This window comes from Cucurbita pepo, chromosome LG19 (assembly GCF_002806865.2).
Source record: "Cucurbita pepo subsp. pepo cultivar mu-cu-16 chromosome LG19, ASM280686v2, whole genome shotgun sequence".
Lineage (NCBI taxonomy): Eukaryota > Viridiplantae > Streptophyta > Magnoliopsida > Cucurbitales > Cucurbitaceae > Cucurbita > Cucurbita pepo.
Window position 1 is genome coordinate 5,616,521 of NC_036656.1, and position 14,268 is coordinate 5,630,788.

The 14,268-nt window shown below is 34.2% G+C and overlaps 2 protein-coding genes and 1 long non-coding RNA gene across 6 annotated transcripts; 1 reads left to right on the plus strand and 2 right to left on the minus strand.

Moving 5' to 3' along the window:
• Nucleotides 1-216: 216 nt before the first annotated feature.
• On the minus strand, nucleotides 217-3,593 carry LOC111782249. Its single transcript, XR_002813077.1, has 5 exons — nucleotides 3,526-3,593; nucleotides 3,379-3,436; nucleotides 1,166-1,276; nucleotides 910-990; nucleotides 217-477 (listed from the first exon to the last, which is right to left on the minus strand). It is a non-coding gene; the product is annotated as an uncharacterized LOC111782249 (long non-coding RNA).
• A 760-nt stretch (nucleotides 3,594-4,353) lies between these two features.
• On the minus strand, nucleotides 4,354-8,315 carry LOC111782247 (auxin-responsive protein IAA9-like). 4 transcript variants are annotated; one of them, XM_023663085.1, is made up of 6 exons: nucleotides 8,143-8,315; nucleotides 6,486-7,219; nucleotides 6,131-6,357; nucleotides 5,798-5,939; nucleotides 5,446-5,507; nucleotides 4,354-4,728 (listed from the first exon to the last, which is right to left on the minus strand). In XM_023663085.1, exons 2-6 carry the CDS (start codon nucleotides 7,157-7,159, stop codon nucleotides 4,691-4,693), a joined length of 1,143 nt encoding a protein of 380 aa, XP_023518853.1. In that variant the 5' UTR covers nucleotides 7,160-7,219; nucleotides 8,143-8,315; the 3' UTR covers nucleotides 4,354-4,690. The 4 variants fall into 4 exon arrangements, with proteins under 4 accessions (XP_023518853.1, XP_023518850.1, XP_023518851.1 ...); XM_023663082.1 differs by having other exon boundaries at nucleotides 5,436-5,507; XM_023663083.1 differs by having other exon boundaries at nucleotides 5,436-5,507; nucleotides 8,147-8,306.
• Nucleotides 8,316-11,907: 3,592 nt separating this feature from the next.
• LOC111781802 (uncharacterized protein At5g65660-like) lies at nucleotides 11,908-12,754 on the plus strand. The gene is made up of 2 exons (XM_023662508.1): nucleotides 11,908-12,380; nucleotides 12,462-12,754. The coding sequence occupies exons 1-2, from the start codon at nucleotides 11,973-11,975 to the stop codon at nucleotides 12,627-12,629; spliced, it is 576 nt and encodes a 191-aa protein (XP_023518276.1). The 5' UTR covers nucleotides 11,908-11,972; the 3' UTR covers nucleotides 12,630-12,754.
• Nucleotides 12,755-14,268: the final 1,514 nt, after the last annotated feature.

The following is a 14,268-nucleotide window of genomic DNA, read 5'->3' on the forward strand; positions in this document are numbered from 1 at the left end:
GAGGATGGATCTTTCTTTAATTTTGTTCTTAATCCAACATTAAAATTTCATTAATGTTCATTTGTTCCTAAACCCATTTTTATTTATTTCTGTAAATTTCTAATTTGCTGCTTCCATGTTTCATGACACAATCCCTCCAACTATGCACTAAATTGTCAATATGCTTAGATTTTTTGGACCATAAGAATAATTTTTAATTGCTAGAAGGCTCAAAAGTACTGCAAATGAAGGTGGAGGAGGAATTTGAATAATGGTTTGGTAAAAAAATGTTGAGTTTTTGAGAAGCATATAACTCATAAATTTGGCTGCATTAGGCCCAAAACAGGGCATTAATAGTATCATTAGCTTTTTGAGAAATTAAACCACTAACCTCTGTTACCTCTGGGAGAGACCAACAGGTTTTTGAGTGATTCCCATTATGATGTATGAATGGAGCTATAATCCAGAGTTTGAGATTAATCCTGACACGCCCAGAATCTGAAACAATGCAACACACTGACATTATCATAGTGCTTAAAAGATATGTTTGACTTACTTTTTTCTTAATTGAATGTATGAAGTTTGGAGTTGGTATACTAGATTTGTACAAAGTCCTAACCCATTTTATTGGATTCTGGACTTAATGATCTGTAAAGTTAATATGTAGTATACAAGGCGAAGTTCTTCTAATGAGATTATGTTGTTCGTGAGATCACTTATGGACTACACTCGTCGAACTCCGATCGAGCTAAAAGTGAGGGGCAGTAGGCTGTTTTTCTAATCAATCTTTAGCTGTCTCTTAATTACTAAATCAACATGCTCCAAGTTATAAAGAGTCTTTGTCTCGAGTTGAGCTGAGACATCATTTTATTTTCATAACGGGAGTGAGTGAACTACGAGACCAGACGACCAGACAAATGACTCTCTTACCTTTCAATGAATTCAAGCGGTAACTCCATGAATCCACTCAGAACCCCTCTACTTCGGAGTCGTTCATCCTCTCAACAAAATCTACACTTACAAAAAAAGTAGGTTTAGTTTCTCAACGTTCAATTAAGTCAGACATTCGTACAAAAATAAATATGAAGTAATATATGATGAGCAAGTGATTGATTATTCATAATTATAAAAAGGAAGAAGGTGGAGCAATTGAATGAAAGAAAATATCAGTATAAACTGCATTTACCATTGCATGATTACGAGGATGGTGATTTTCTATGGTTGTAGTTTGAGCATCTCTCAACATCAGACACATGAAGAAATAAATGTAGAACAGCAACGTAGCCATTTCTTGCACCTACTTCAACAATGACAGGAGAAAAGATAAAGTTTACCACGTTTTTTCCTCGTCTACTTCTTTAATTTTTACTACAAAACAACGTTAAAAGATTTGAACTACTCACTTTTTCATAGAGACTAAATATATTCACTAGTTGACTGAATGAATGTTTAGCTAAATTGTTCTTTCAACAGAGGTATGTAAATAAAAAATGACTTTTAGCCCCTTTTTCCAAGGGTTTGTCTTTCCAGTTTCTGAAAGTATAAAAATTATTCACATCTACATTCAACTATTATTAATATTGTGAAAGTTTTATTGAATAAATTTTTGGTAGGATGTGACCTAAAAAACATCTCATCTTTCTCAAGCAATCTTTATTTCACCAAGTTATTTGCATCTGATCTTCAAAAGAATTGCAAACTCAAGTTTCTCATCTTCAGACACTTTAAGAAACACATCGACATCAAGTGATTAAAAAACAGCACACATTGTGGAGTCTCTATTGATTGACATGAAAGGTTAGCAAACAGGATGGGGTGGTGGGAAGAACGCGTGGAGCAGTGGCTGAGGAACACGAGAAACTTTCATGTACCTATTTGAATTGAAATATTGGATGGCCAAGTTTTGGTTTTGGAATGTCAAATCTTTGGTTTCTCTCTGTGAGCCATCAAGGGAATGTGGGGGCACATGGTGAAGAGAAGAAGAACAGAAGCCATTAAAAAATTATCATCTTTTTTTTTTTCTTTTAAATGCTGCAGTGATGAGAGTACACATCGACGTTAATATGGGCATCAGAATTGTAGGGACTGTCCAAAAAAAAAAAAGCCTTAGGCCCTTGTTTTCCATCAAGGATTTTTCACAAACGTGTTTGCTTCATTATCTGTCCATTGCTAGGCGTCCTTGTCTGCAGTTTAATGTCTTTTTCTTCTGGTTTTTTCATGGAGCTTCTTTCTTGTATTGTGTTTTATTATTGCCATTTCCTTCTGCAACTTATATGGACAAAATGCTCCTCAAGTTGTTAGAGAGTTAGATCTCTAATTGATTAGATAGAACATCTATACCCATAGCCACCCATTTTCTAGGGTTGGGTCTGTTTCAAATGAACCTTACTATTTTCTGCTCATCAAGTTGTTCATCTTTGAGTTTGTAGGGTTGAGTAATTTATATGCTTTTGAAGTAACTATTTTGATATGTTTATGAACCATTTGTGTTGGATAAATTATGATTTCTTGTAATTTATGGTTTGAGTTTTAATTGAGAATAAGAACTTGTTTGAACACTACTTTTGTTTATTCTGTTCATAATGGTTACAAACAAAAAAGTTGAACCATATATGTTCGTTTTAGGCTAAAAATTATTTTCTTTTCAGGGTTTTTGAGAAGACAAATGAATGAAAAGAGTTATAAAGAATAGTATAAAAAAGTAGCTATAAAAAATAACAAAAAGTATGCAGAAACATATAATACAGTAAAAGCGTCTCGAGGGAGAGAACAATATATTGAAAGTGATGTAGCTATTGAATAGGAATCAGTCCTATAAAATTATTGGGGAATTTTCTTTATAAAAAAGAGGAATAATATGTATCAAAATAGAATAATGAAATATACATCAAAGAAATTTTTAGGAAATTGGAGAACACGTATCAATTTTAACCTTAAAATTTTAATTTCAAACTTAATATCAATAATATTAAATTTTAATTTAAAACAATAAAAGACCAATTAACTAAAATCTTGCCCAAAAAATCAACCCTTAAAAGAAAACAATTCTGAAACCAAAATGCTCAAACTCAACGAAAAAAAATAAAGGAAAATAAAATCAAAACTCAAACAAAACGCACTCAAAACAAGTTCAAGATTTAAAAGAAGAAAATAAAATTTTAAAGTTAAACTTGACTCACTAAAGTAATTAGAAAACAAAAGTGAAGAATCAAATTTCCCCATACCAAAGCAAGTTTCCAAACGCAGTTTAAAAAACTGAAATCAATAATGAGACATCCTCGTAAGTTCTGGGACACGTGATACCATTCAAATGTCAAAATCTTCCAAAACCTAGGAATATAACCACTCACAAATAAAGGTAAAAAAAATCAATACCACACAATAATGGAAGAATTCTACCTCAATAAGTCCTGTTGTGTCAGCATCTCCAGCCAAAATAATACTCGAACAGTACCCACTTGATACAAGTCGGAAGGATAAAAAAAACACTTCCACAGAGTCAAAATTACCATAATTAAAAGCTTTATGAACTAAAATATAACGCACCTTTGAGATGGGCACTGTTTCCCTGAAAAAGAAAGCTCCAACCGGTGGGCGTTGGGAAAGAGATTCAGAAATGGAGATTTCAATGGTAAACAACAAAAAGGCACCGTTCAATGTCTAAATAATTGAAAGAAATATATAATAGTTCATATAATCTAGAGCTAACAGGTCCCATCAAAAGACCCCATTCTTTTGTTCTTACTAACTTTAGAGGGCTTGCCATGATTTACACTGCACTAACTTATAACCAATAATTACAATTAAAGAATCAAATCCATGAAATTGTAATTGTTTATGATGCAGACTTGAACATTTTTAGGCAATTTCTAAAGGAAAAGGCCGAAAGGTAAACCCAATATGTTCTCATATATAATAGTCGAATCAAACAAAAAGGGAGATGGAGGGAACCGTTGAGATGACATGTGATTAACATATAATCAGACCAAAAAGGTTGACATAGCAATATGATTGATACTATTACTACCACTCACACGGATACTATTTCAGATAAGTAAAACTAAATGCTTACTTATTCATTCAATGACAGTCCAGAGACCTAATCAAAGATGGAAAAAGTAAAATCTATCATAATTTGAAGTAACGAACTAAACCTGCATTTATTATAATGAATAGCAGAGTTACTCTCATAAATTCTATTCGCATGATGAGATTAGCATATTACTATTGGACTAAGTTCTATACCAATCAGATATCTCAGATTGCAATGGAACTAATCACTTCACTACCAAACAATGACAACCATAGCTAAATGGTCCTCTTTGTTCTTACACAAAGCTAAAACTTCAAAGCAAGGGAAACTTGGCCAGTGAATTAAGCAGAAAATATCCGGTCTTCTAAACAAGTGCATTCAATAAATACAAATTATCTGAACGATAAGATTCATAGATAGTTCATCAGATCCACAAACACCAATTATCATAGTGACTAGATAATGGTTAATAGTAAAGGACAAAGACAAAAATAGATCAAAGAGGACAAATTTCAAGGAGTCAAAATATGAAAAAGGACAAGGTAAGCATCTGGACCACAAATGCCATCCAGCGCAGCACAAATATTCCAGTCATTTTCTAACTTCTTTTTAACTTTCACATCTCTCCTTCACACCACCACTCTGAACTTGGTAGAGGAGTCGTCACTTCAGCAATAGCTAAATCCTATTTTTGGTTTTCTCCATTGCTCTTGGGGCTACAGAAGAAAAGTGCAATTAATGAGTACCGTAACTTATCAACCACAATCTACAAGACATGTGAACCAGACAACACCCACAGAAGTCAAACAACTAATAGTGGATGAAAAGACAAGGGGTCTAATACACGATGCAAACGAACAAGTTATACACATTAATTGGTCCTCGGCTTTTAGAGTTATGATCACCGAGGTCATGTTCTTCTCAAGTTACAGACATTGGAAGTATCTTCCATATGCATTACATATATATAAGGATCAAATTTCACCACTTTTATTGCAAAGAAATAAGAAATAAGAAATAAATGAAGGAGACCTTACAAAGAAATAAGAAATTATGGATACTTTCACTCCAATGGATATCTATAGCAATAGATTCCAATGCTCAAGTAACTCTGAGGGATAATAACGTGTTCAAAGTATATACAAACTATTGTCACATGAGATGATGGAAACCTCAGACCTAGAATAAGGAAGAAATAAGAATATATTTATTTGTTTCACTGCATAAATTAGTTGTTTAGTGCCACTTCTTTGTATCTCTTCTACCCCTCCTACTACTCACAAGCCCATAAAAAGAATGAAGTGATATTGATAGTCTCAACTACCCTTCCAATCAGATAATTGAGAAAACAGCAAAAATTTAGCCTACCTAGGGACTGAGTTCTGGCAGATAAAAATTATCGTACTGTGATAAATCAACTTACTACACTGTACCTAAGCCAATTGCATCAGAGCCCTTCATGATTTTCAGCCTTTTGCATGAATCAATGAACATCCTGCAATAAAAGCACATGAAATTATATGCAGAATACTTGGCCTGAATCTTGAAACATCATATAATACAATTGAATGCAATTAATGGTAGAAATGGATGATATTGTGATGGAGAAAAAAAGTAATTAAAAGGGCTAAATCCAGACAATCCTTTCTAGATATAAAGGGATGAAACTTCAAAAACATGTCCTGGTATCATCTAATTCAACATAGTATTCTTGTTACATTAACTAAAGAGCTTGCATTGACAGAAATAAGTGCGCAATTAAATGATTGAAGTCAACGAACTTACTCCCAGGGGATTTCGCCAACAAGCATCCAGTCACCATCCCTATCTTCGTATGTAAGCACATATTCAGATCCATGTAAATGATCCCTCAACTTGCTCTCACTTAGTATATCTCTCCCTGGAGCTCCATGGGATCCACACTGACCTGCACCACGAGATCCATAGAAAAACATGGTATTCTTGTTATTCAACATGACAATGTAGATCACAACCACCCATACTATCCATATTCTGAGTTTGACAACAGTAAAACATTAAATATTATTTTAGTCTCATGGTTAAAAAAGAAAAAAAAAAAACTGGCATGCTACTAGGTTGAAAATAATTGGAGCTCACCTATAGTAAAACAGCTAAACATCTTCTCAAGAGCAGAAGATAATTCCTGATACGTGGAGTATGTTCTCAGATCAACCTTCCTCAAATATGGAGCACCCTCCATGCTCACCTTGACAAAAAGGGCACCTGAACCTGGTTTTCCATCAACCTCATCATTGTTTTTAGAGTTAGCGACCAATGAATTCTTGCGGAATGATTTAATAGGTGGCCAACCAACAACCTGCGCCCTGTAAGTAAAGGAGGAGAGTTGGCAATCTGTCATCAGGTGAACTCAAATGACTGCTTTCCTAGTTAATACCATAGTTCCTACTATCAAAATTTTGGGGACCCATCTACCACAACCAGTTTCATTTACCTTGAAGCTGGGGCGTTATTGTGGTCATTTGAAGCACCTTTATGGACATGGCCAGTTCCTTTAGTTTCACAAGGCCATTCCTGTAATCCCTTTAAGGGAAATTCTTTGGTTGCATTTGGCTGAGGTCCAGAAGGCCTTGACGATAGCATTGCATTTAGCCCTGAATTAGCATGAAATTTCCCTTGGCTCACAGGATATGAAGACTCAGGATCGGAACTGGCTGCATGAAACATCCAATTTCTTTCTGTGTAAAGGGGACCTTTCACCTCTGAGTACCCTTCCATGGTATCAGAGAAACCTCTTTTGTTGCCAGAAACAATATTTTTCTGTGAAACCCCACTATACCCATCCTTTGAAGGGAGCAATTGAAGTAGAGTTTTCTCATCAGGTTCTCCAGCGCTCATCAAGCTAAATTCCTGTTCTCTTTCAGGTGACATAGATCCAGGTAGACCAAGTCTCAATTCTGTAGCTTTTAAATTGAGATTTCTTTTGTTCTCCTCGGACAAGTTTGACATGGCAGAGCTGTCCACTGAAGAACAGGGCGATAGCCGGAGGTAGTTGCGCTCTCTAAACTTGGCACCATTTTGGGAAAGACAGTCCATAGAAGGTGAAGCAGCCACTACAGGGACATTGCCATGAACCTCCTCTTCAGAATTGAGCAGTGGGAGTGACATTGGACTTCAAATATCTCGACGAGTCTAGGTTGATATAATATATTCAAACGATTCTATAGCCTGAAGTATGCAAATCCAGATCAACAGTAGATAAAGATTAAAACTATATTAAGAAAGAAACTACGTAGTTTTTAAGGCAAATAGGATCCAATTTCAACAGTTTAAAAGAACAAGGGCAAGCAATATTGAAATCGGCCAACAGCTATTCAAAATTAATGGATCACAGGATCAAGCTCCTTTCATCGGGATAAAAAGTCAAATATCCCTTTTAAACTAGCCAATAGCATCGATTATTAAAAAAAAACTACAGAAGAATTTTATGATTCGAGAATCAACCGGCTAAAAAACAGCATTTGATGAAGATGCTTTGACCCTGCATACACTGTAAAACTGGCTTCACTTTAACACCACTAAGTACCACAACTGCATGGCTTGATTCAAAAAGAAAAGCAGAAAATAAAAACGAACCAAACAAAAAACAGAAACAGATACCAGCAGCTTCTGATCGCAATGAAATATAAAAGGAAAGAAAATCAATGAACAGCCTGTAAAATACAACAAGCCGGCGCTTACCAGATGGAAAAAAAAATACAACAAACTAGTAAATAAAACTTCTCTTATTTCCAGAAAAGTACAGGTAGTAATTTTGAACGCACTTATTTCAAGTAGAAGAATCTGAAATCAGCAACTGGTAAAACACCAGTAGTACGCTTAAAGTTCATTTTTCTTTTCATTTCATTAAAACAGTATGCTGGTGTCTTCAATATTCTGAGTTGCTTGACGCACAGAAAGACAGAGATTAACAGTTAAACTCATAAGAACACTGAAGAACTCACCTCCGAGCAAACAAGGAAAAAGAAGAAGAAAATGGATTCCAAACATAAGCAAGGTAAGCTCATTTGAAGCACAAAAAGAGAAGAATATAAGGAAGCAGGTGAAGGAAGAAGAAGAAGAAAAAGAAGGAAGAAGACTATAGGAGTTACCTACAAGGAGTCGTAGATCAGAGGCGAAGATGGGGAGGGTGATTAATTTGCTGTCTGAACGAAAGAAAATTGCAGGAACCGCAGAGCGAGAGCGAGAGAGAGAGAGAGAGAGAGTTTAAGGGCCTTCCATTAAGCAGAAAGCAACAAAAGAGTATTGTGTGTTTGTTCCCCGAGAAACACGAAGCTCGGAAAATTAAAAAAGAGGGAAGGGGCAAACTCGAAAATAAGTCTTAAAACTCTGCCCCTTCTTTTTCCATTAATTTTGTCTATTTTTAGTTTGTCAGCATTAACGTACATGTTCATAATCATTATATCCAAAAAGTGTATATGTGGAATATATATATAATTCCCACCCAATTCTTTTCTTTTTTTTTCTAAAAATAATATTTACAAAATATTAAAAATAATATTAGAGTCTTAAAATGATATCAATATTCTTTTGAAAAAATAAAATAAATGTCATAGCTCAATAAAAAAATGCAGTTTTACTAAAGTATACTAATGAAAATAATAAATGCTAAAGTAAAACCAAAGTCAAATTCATTATAAAATGTAATGAATATTATGATTTATTTTTAAATGTAAAAAGAAAAGACAGGTGGACGGCTGAGATGGAGTGACTGTGTTGGAAGGTTCTTGATACCCGCAGAAATAAATCATAGAGTGTATCCTTTTGTATGCCGTGGTATGGCAGCAAAAATCATCTTCGAATCCTAAATTCAGGGGCGAGTCCTAAAATGCGCTTGTCCGCCTCAAAATCCCCACTTTACCCTTCTTCTCCCACCACCTTACAACTTTTCTTCTTCTTATTATTATTATTCATTTTAATCTCCATTATAATTATTAATTATATTATGGATGTTATTTTTATTACTAATTAACTATAATATTTCTCCATCCAATTTTGGAATTTTTGGTGACAATATTTACGTGACACGTGTTATAATTATATCCTATGTAAAAGCAAACAAAAAGGTGAGAATTGTAGCAATAAATTAAATTTCAGTGCTGCTTGGTANAAAAAAAAAAAAAAAAAAAAAAAAAAAAAAAAAAAAAGTTTATGATTGACATTTATTGCCTCGCTGGACTGATATTTGTTAAATTTCGTATACCATTTTCTAAAAAGATATTGAATATCTTTACAATAATTAATAACATTTTTTAATCATAATGGCTCGCAGTTTCAAAACATTCATACAGTATATAACCAACAAATTCATTTATAAGTAAAACTAAGTATTCATAATTTATTTATTTTCGTCACAAACAAACCACTAAATTATTATTACCAAAGGTGTCCTAGAATTAAATTCACAAACTAAGCATATATTTTTATAACATGATAGTATTTTTAAACGATGGGAAAATGTAACTGCTCAAACCAACCGTTAGTAGATATTATCTTATTTTAGTTTTTCGTTTTAGAGTTCTTAAAATTTTAAAATGCATATGGAGAGAAGTTTTCATATCGTTATAAAAAAAATATTTTATTATCATTTTTAATTAACGTGGAATCTAACGTCAAACTTTTTCTTAATCAATGTATTTTCTTTAAAATTGTGAGACCGACGAGGACCCGAGTAATTGAGCTATGAATGACATCAAAAGTGGTAGGAGAATGAAAATATAGTTGAATGGAAAATGGGTGGGAAGAGAGAGAAAGGGAAGGGCAAAAATGGAAGAAGAAAGGGGGAGAGTGCATTAAATAGAGAGAGGAGAAGGGGGGGACAGAAGAAAACAGGGAAGCAAGAGGAAGAAACTTGCTGGGGGGACAATAAAGCGCTACTTTCAACTTCTTTTGCCGGTTCCTCACCCTTCACTTCTTCTTACCACAATCATCATTACCCATTTTACCCTCTCTCTTCTCTCTCTACTTAATTGCTTTTGTTTTTATTAATAATAAGACTGTTTACTAAATAAATAAATAAGAGAGAGATAGCAGAGCAGAGCTGGTCGGTGCTCCGGCATGGCATGATGAGCTTAGCTGCTACCGGTTTCCCACGCGTGTTTCTCCCATACTTACAAACCTTCTTCCACGCTTCCCTCTCCTTCTCATCATCCTTCTCTTCACTCTTCAACTCTTAACCCCCCCCCTTTTCCTTTTCTGTCCTCCCCAAAATACCCTCTCTCTTTCCAACCCTAAACACTGCCGGCCCAATTCCAAAGCCCATTTCTTTATTTTTTTTATTTTTTATTTTTTCAGTGCTTGGAAAACGGTGACATGGCAGGATGGTGGATGGTGACTACTGACATGAAAATCAAATTGGGCTTCTCTTCTCTACTCTGAACACCGACACCCTGGGGTCCACTTCTTACACACGTTTTTTACTTGTCCCCCCTCCCTCCCTCCCTCCCTCCCTCCCTCCACACGTGTCACGACAAATCAATTTATTTTTTTTAAATTTAATCATCTATTTGCGAAAATCAAACAAAATTATTAATATTTATTTATATAAAAAAAATCTGATAAAATTATGTGTAACGTACTGCTATTATGGACTGACCCATAAACTGCCCGTTGCCAGAATGTAGGAGGCTAAGCCCGAAGAAGTTGAGAACCCGTTTATTTTTATGAATGGGCCGCGGCCCGGCCCATTTTCTTCACCTCATCCTTCAGGAAAGAAGGGGAGGGAAAGTGTACGGAAAAGACAATTTGTTCAAGTCAAAAAGAAAAAAAAAATATATTTGAATTAATAAATGCACTAAATGTAATTGATATTTGTAAAAAAAATATCCAAGAAAGGGTGCCGGCAGAAGAATTAATTCCACACATTCCCCTTGGTGGAAAGAAAAATGTCATTTGAGTTCTGACTTTTTATTTATTTTTTCTTTTTTGGTGTTGATATTTAGAGTGGACCCTAAGCAGATCAAGGACTGTGATCCTTTCGATAAAGCCACGGGCGAGAAGCATATGGGCCTTTGCCCAATCCTCATTTTTCAAACTTTGTAACTCCAAATTGCACGTTATTTTCTTTTCTTTCTTTTCCAAATATTCTCTCCCTCTGAGGAAAACAACACTTTTTTTTTCCTCATTATGACAGCTTTTTATCCAAAACTATATGATTTCATGCATAGCGGTATAGAATATTACCAAGTATAGCCCAACTGGACTGCTCGAGTACCAAATCATAAAAGGCAATGACAACCAGGATTATGTTTAAAGTGAACAAAGAGTATAGATAAGCTCTAACATCTTCTAGACTTCTACTCCTAAATTCCGAGTTGAATGGCTCAAATATTCTTATGAATCATCGGGTGTTCAAATATGGGTTGTGTAAGTCATGGTTTGATTAAATGGAAGAAAATGAAAAAAAAAAGGGAATAGGAGAGGGTGAAATTGGAGGTAGAGCGAAGGGTCAGATATTGGGAGCCAACCCAGAGCGGCGTCTTTGTTCCCCAAGGGTGTGGCCCATTAGTTAGCAGCAACAACTGGATACCCTTCGCCTTTCGCTTTCGTCCCTATCCTTTCCATGTCATGCTCATTCACAACAACTTGCCTCCTTCCCATTCACTTCCTTTTGGTACTCTTTTTTCGTTATGCCTACCAAACTCAAGACATTCAAGAACCCAAATTTCCTTCCCACTTTCTTCAAACAAATCCCAGTTCCACACGCCACATATCTCAGTTCAAACCGAAGGAAAAAAACCCAATCAAATCCTATCTTAAACATTCATTTTTCCATTGCATTTTCTACACAGATTCAAAGATTAAAGAACAAACACCTTTTTTCACTAACAAAATTGTGAGCGTCGAGTGCAGAAGGCTGGTGGGTGGGCTCCATTTCTTGTTCTCCTTCCTTTTTTTTTCCGTACTTAGCTGTACCTTTACAATGTACACATACTTTTCTTTGCTTTTCTTCCTCCACTTGGCTCTGTTTTCCATTATAAATTACCCAAGTGCGCTCCCATTTTCTCATTCCATTCTTCATTTTCTTCTCGATTTGGCATTTGGAGCTTTTTCCAATTTTCGTTTCTTGTTCTTTCTCCCAACACATGACACATTCCACATGGAGACTCCCGATTTCTCGCCGCCTCACGCCGACGCATCCAGACCCTCCTTAGGCTTTCCTCTCGGCACTGCTCTCCTCCTTCTCGTCATCTTCACCTTGAGCGGAATCTTCTCCTGCTGTTACCATTGGGATAAACTCAGATCCATCCGCCGTTCCGCTGCCCAAGCACTACATCACGATCATCATCTCCTCCCTTCGTCTCCATCCAAATCCAACCCTACTGCACTGGTAATTTTAATTCCGCTGCTTCTTCATCATTTCCTTTCTTTCTTTCGATTGTTTAAACGAGGAATTGATTTTTTGGAATAGGATTTGGAGAAGAATCAAAGAGAGAGCTTATCGGTGGTGATGCCTGGGGATTCGATTCCCAAATTCATCGCGATGCCGTGCCCTAGAGAGCCGCCTCGGCCTGAAATGATTCAGGTGAAAGTGGAGAAGCCGCCGAAACCGCCGCGAATCGCGATTCCTTTCTATTAGCAGATTCAGAATCACCATTGATTGATCTGTGTACATAGTAGAAGGAAATTAATTCTTTTTCAGTTTCATCTTTCATCTTCCCTCCGTAAATACAATTTCATCGGCTTCTAATTTCGTTATGTGTATATTACAACCAGTTTCGTCGCTAATTTAACATAATATTTCATCATTTTAATTCTCACATTTTAAAAAATACAAAATTAATTAATATCGGCATTAAGATGTTAAGAGATTAGTATTTGAAACTCTCGCCGTACATAATATTTTATTCTTAAAAATAAATATAAAATTTAAATTACTTACTTTTTAAAAGTGATTCATCAATTGAACTACATTCAATAAATTCTTTTTAATAATACCAATTGATTTGTTTAGAACATTATTAAATCCCTAAATGTAAAATGAAATTACATTTCTGGGTATAAAATATAAATGTTATAAGAAGATAATTAAAAAAAAAAAAAAAAAAGACTAAAATACAAGTTAAATAATTCATAATAATATCAATTTTTTTTAGATCTAGTGTTCCGAATCAACCGTTTGGTGTCTGACTCTGAAATTGTTGACACATTGCTTGGTGTCTGATTCTGATATTGTTAACACACTGTTTCGTATTTGACTCTGACACCATTTGTAACCGTTCAAATTAATTGCTAATATATATTGTCTTTTTTAGATTTTTTTTCGAGGACTTCTCCTCAAAGTTTTAAAACGCCTTAGCTATAGATAGGTTTTCACACCCTTATCATAAATATTTAATTCTCTCGGGTAAAAAAAAAAAAAACTAAAAAATGGAAAATAAATTGTTAAAGAAGAAGAAAGCTTTATGGATATATCATTCTTATTAATTTTGATAGAACCAATAATATTAGCATACTTCAGCATCAAGTACAAGCAACCTGAAAATATTCCAAATCAGACGAGACAGACAGAACGAGATACCTTCTATTTCTTTTAATTTTAAAAAATCGTCAAATAAAAAGTTTAAAACATTGAACCTTCATTTTATTTAAAAATTTATAATTTATTTTTACTTCATATTTAAATATTTATGGAAATTAAAAAAAAAAAAAACTTTATTTAACAAAAATGTAAAACTGAATACCATGTGATTTAATTTAAATTAAAGCGTTTTAATGTTATTCAATTTTAAATTTTAATGGACTCGATTTTATTTAATTTAGTAAAACCTAAGAATTAAAATGAGGAGAATGAAATCTGGTACATTTTTTTATTATCAAATTAATTAAAAAAAGTTTCAAGTCAGAAGTGCCCAATCATTAAGTCACGAAGTTTATGGATTAAATGGCGAAAATCAAAACAAAGACACTATAAACACATTAGTTGATATATATAGATACCAATTTATCGTTTCAAATCATTTGAACGAAGAAAGATCGTGACTGCAATTTTGTGGACATTTTTTAATCTTAAAATGAAAGTATGCATACGATGAGGATGAGATTATGGGACGTGGGAAAAAGGCATAGTTCAAAATGATGATAAACACTTACCCATCAACACATGAATAAATAAAATATAGATAAACATCCAAATGAAAGCGATCTTTAAAATATTTTACAATAATTAAAATTACTATACAACTAATAAAATAAAAAATATTATTTTAAATATTCGA

Excerpts from the sequence above, each read along its gene's own strand:
- LOC111782247 (XM_023663082.1), bottom strand. The coding sequence starts at position 7,159 with ATGTCACTCCCACTGCTCAATTCTGAAGAGGAGGTTCATGGCAATGTC. Across the intron at positions 6,358-6,485 it reads AATAACGCCCCAGCTTCAAG|GGCGCAGGTTGTTGGTTGGC; the intron begins GTAAATGAAACT and ends CTTTACTTACAG. Across the intron at positions 4,729-5,435 it reads ATTGGCTTAGGTACAGTGTA|CCCCAAGAGCAATGGAGAAA; the intron begins GTAAGTTGATTT and ends TTTCTTCTGTAG.
- LOC111781802 (XM_023662508.1), top strand. The coding sequence starts at position 11,973 with ATGTACACATACTTTTCTTTGCTTTTCTTCCTCCACTTGGCTCTGTTT. Across the intron at positions 12,381-12,461 it reads AATCCAACCCTACTGCACTG|GATTTGGAGAAGAATCAAAG; the intron begins GTAATTTTAATT and ends TTTTTGGAATAG.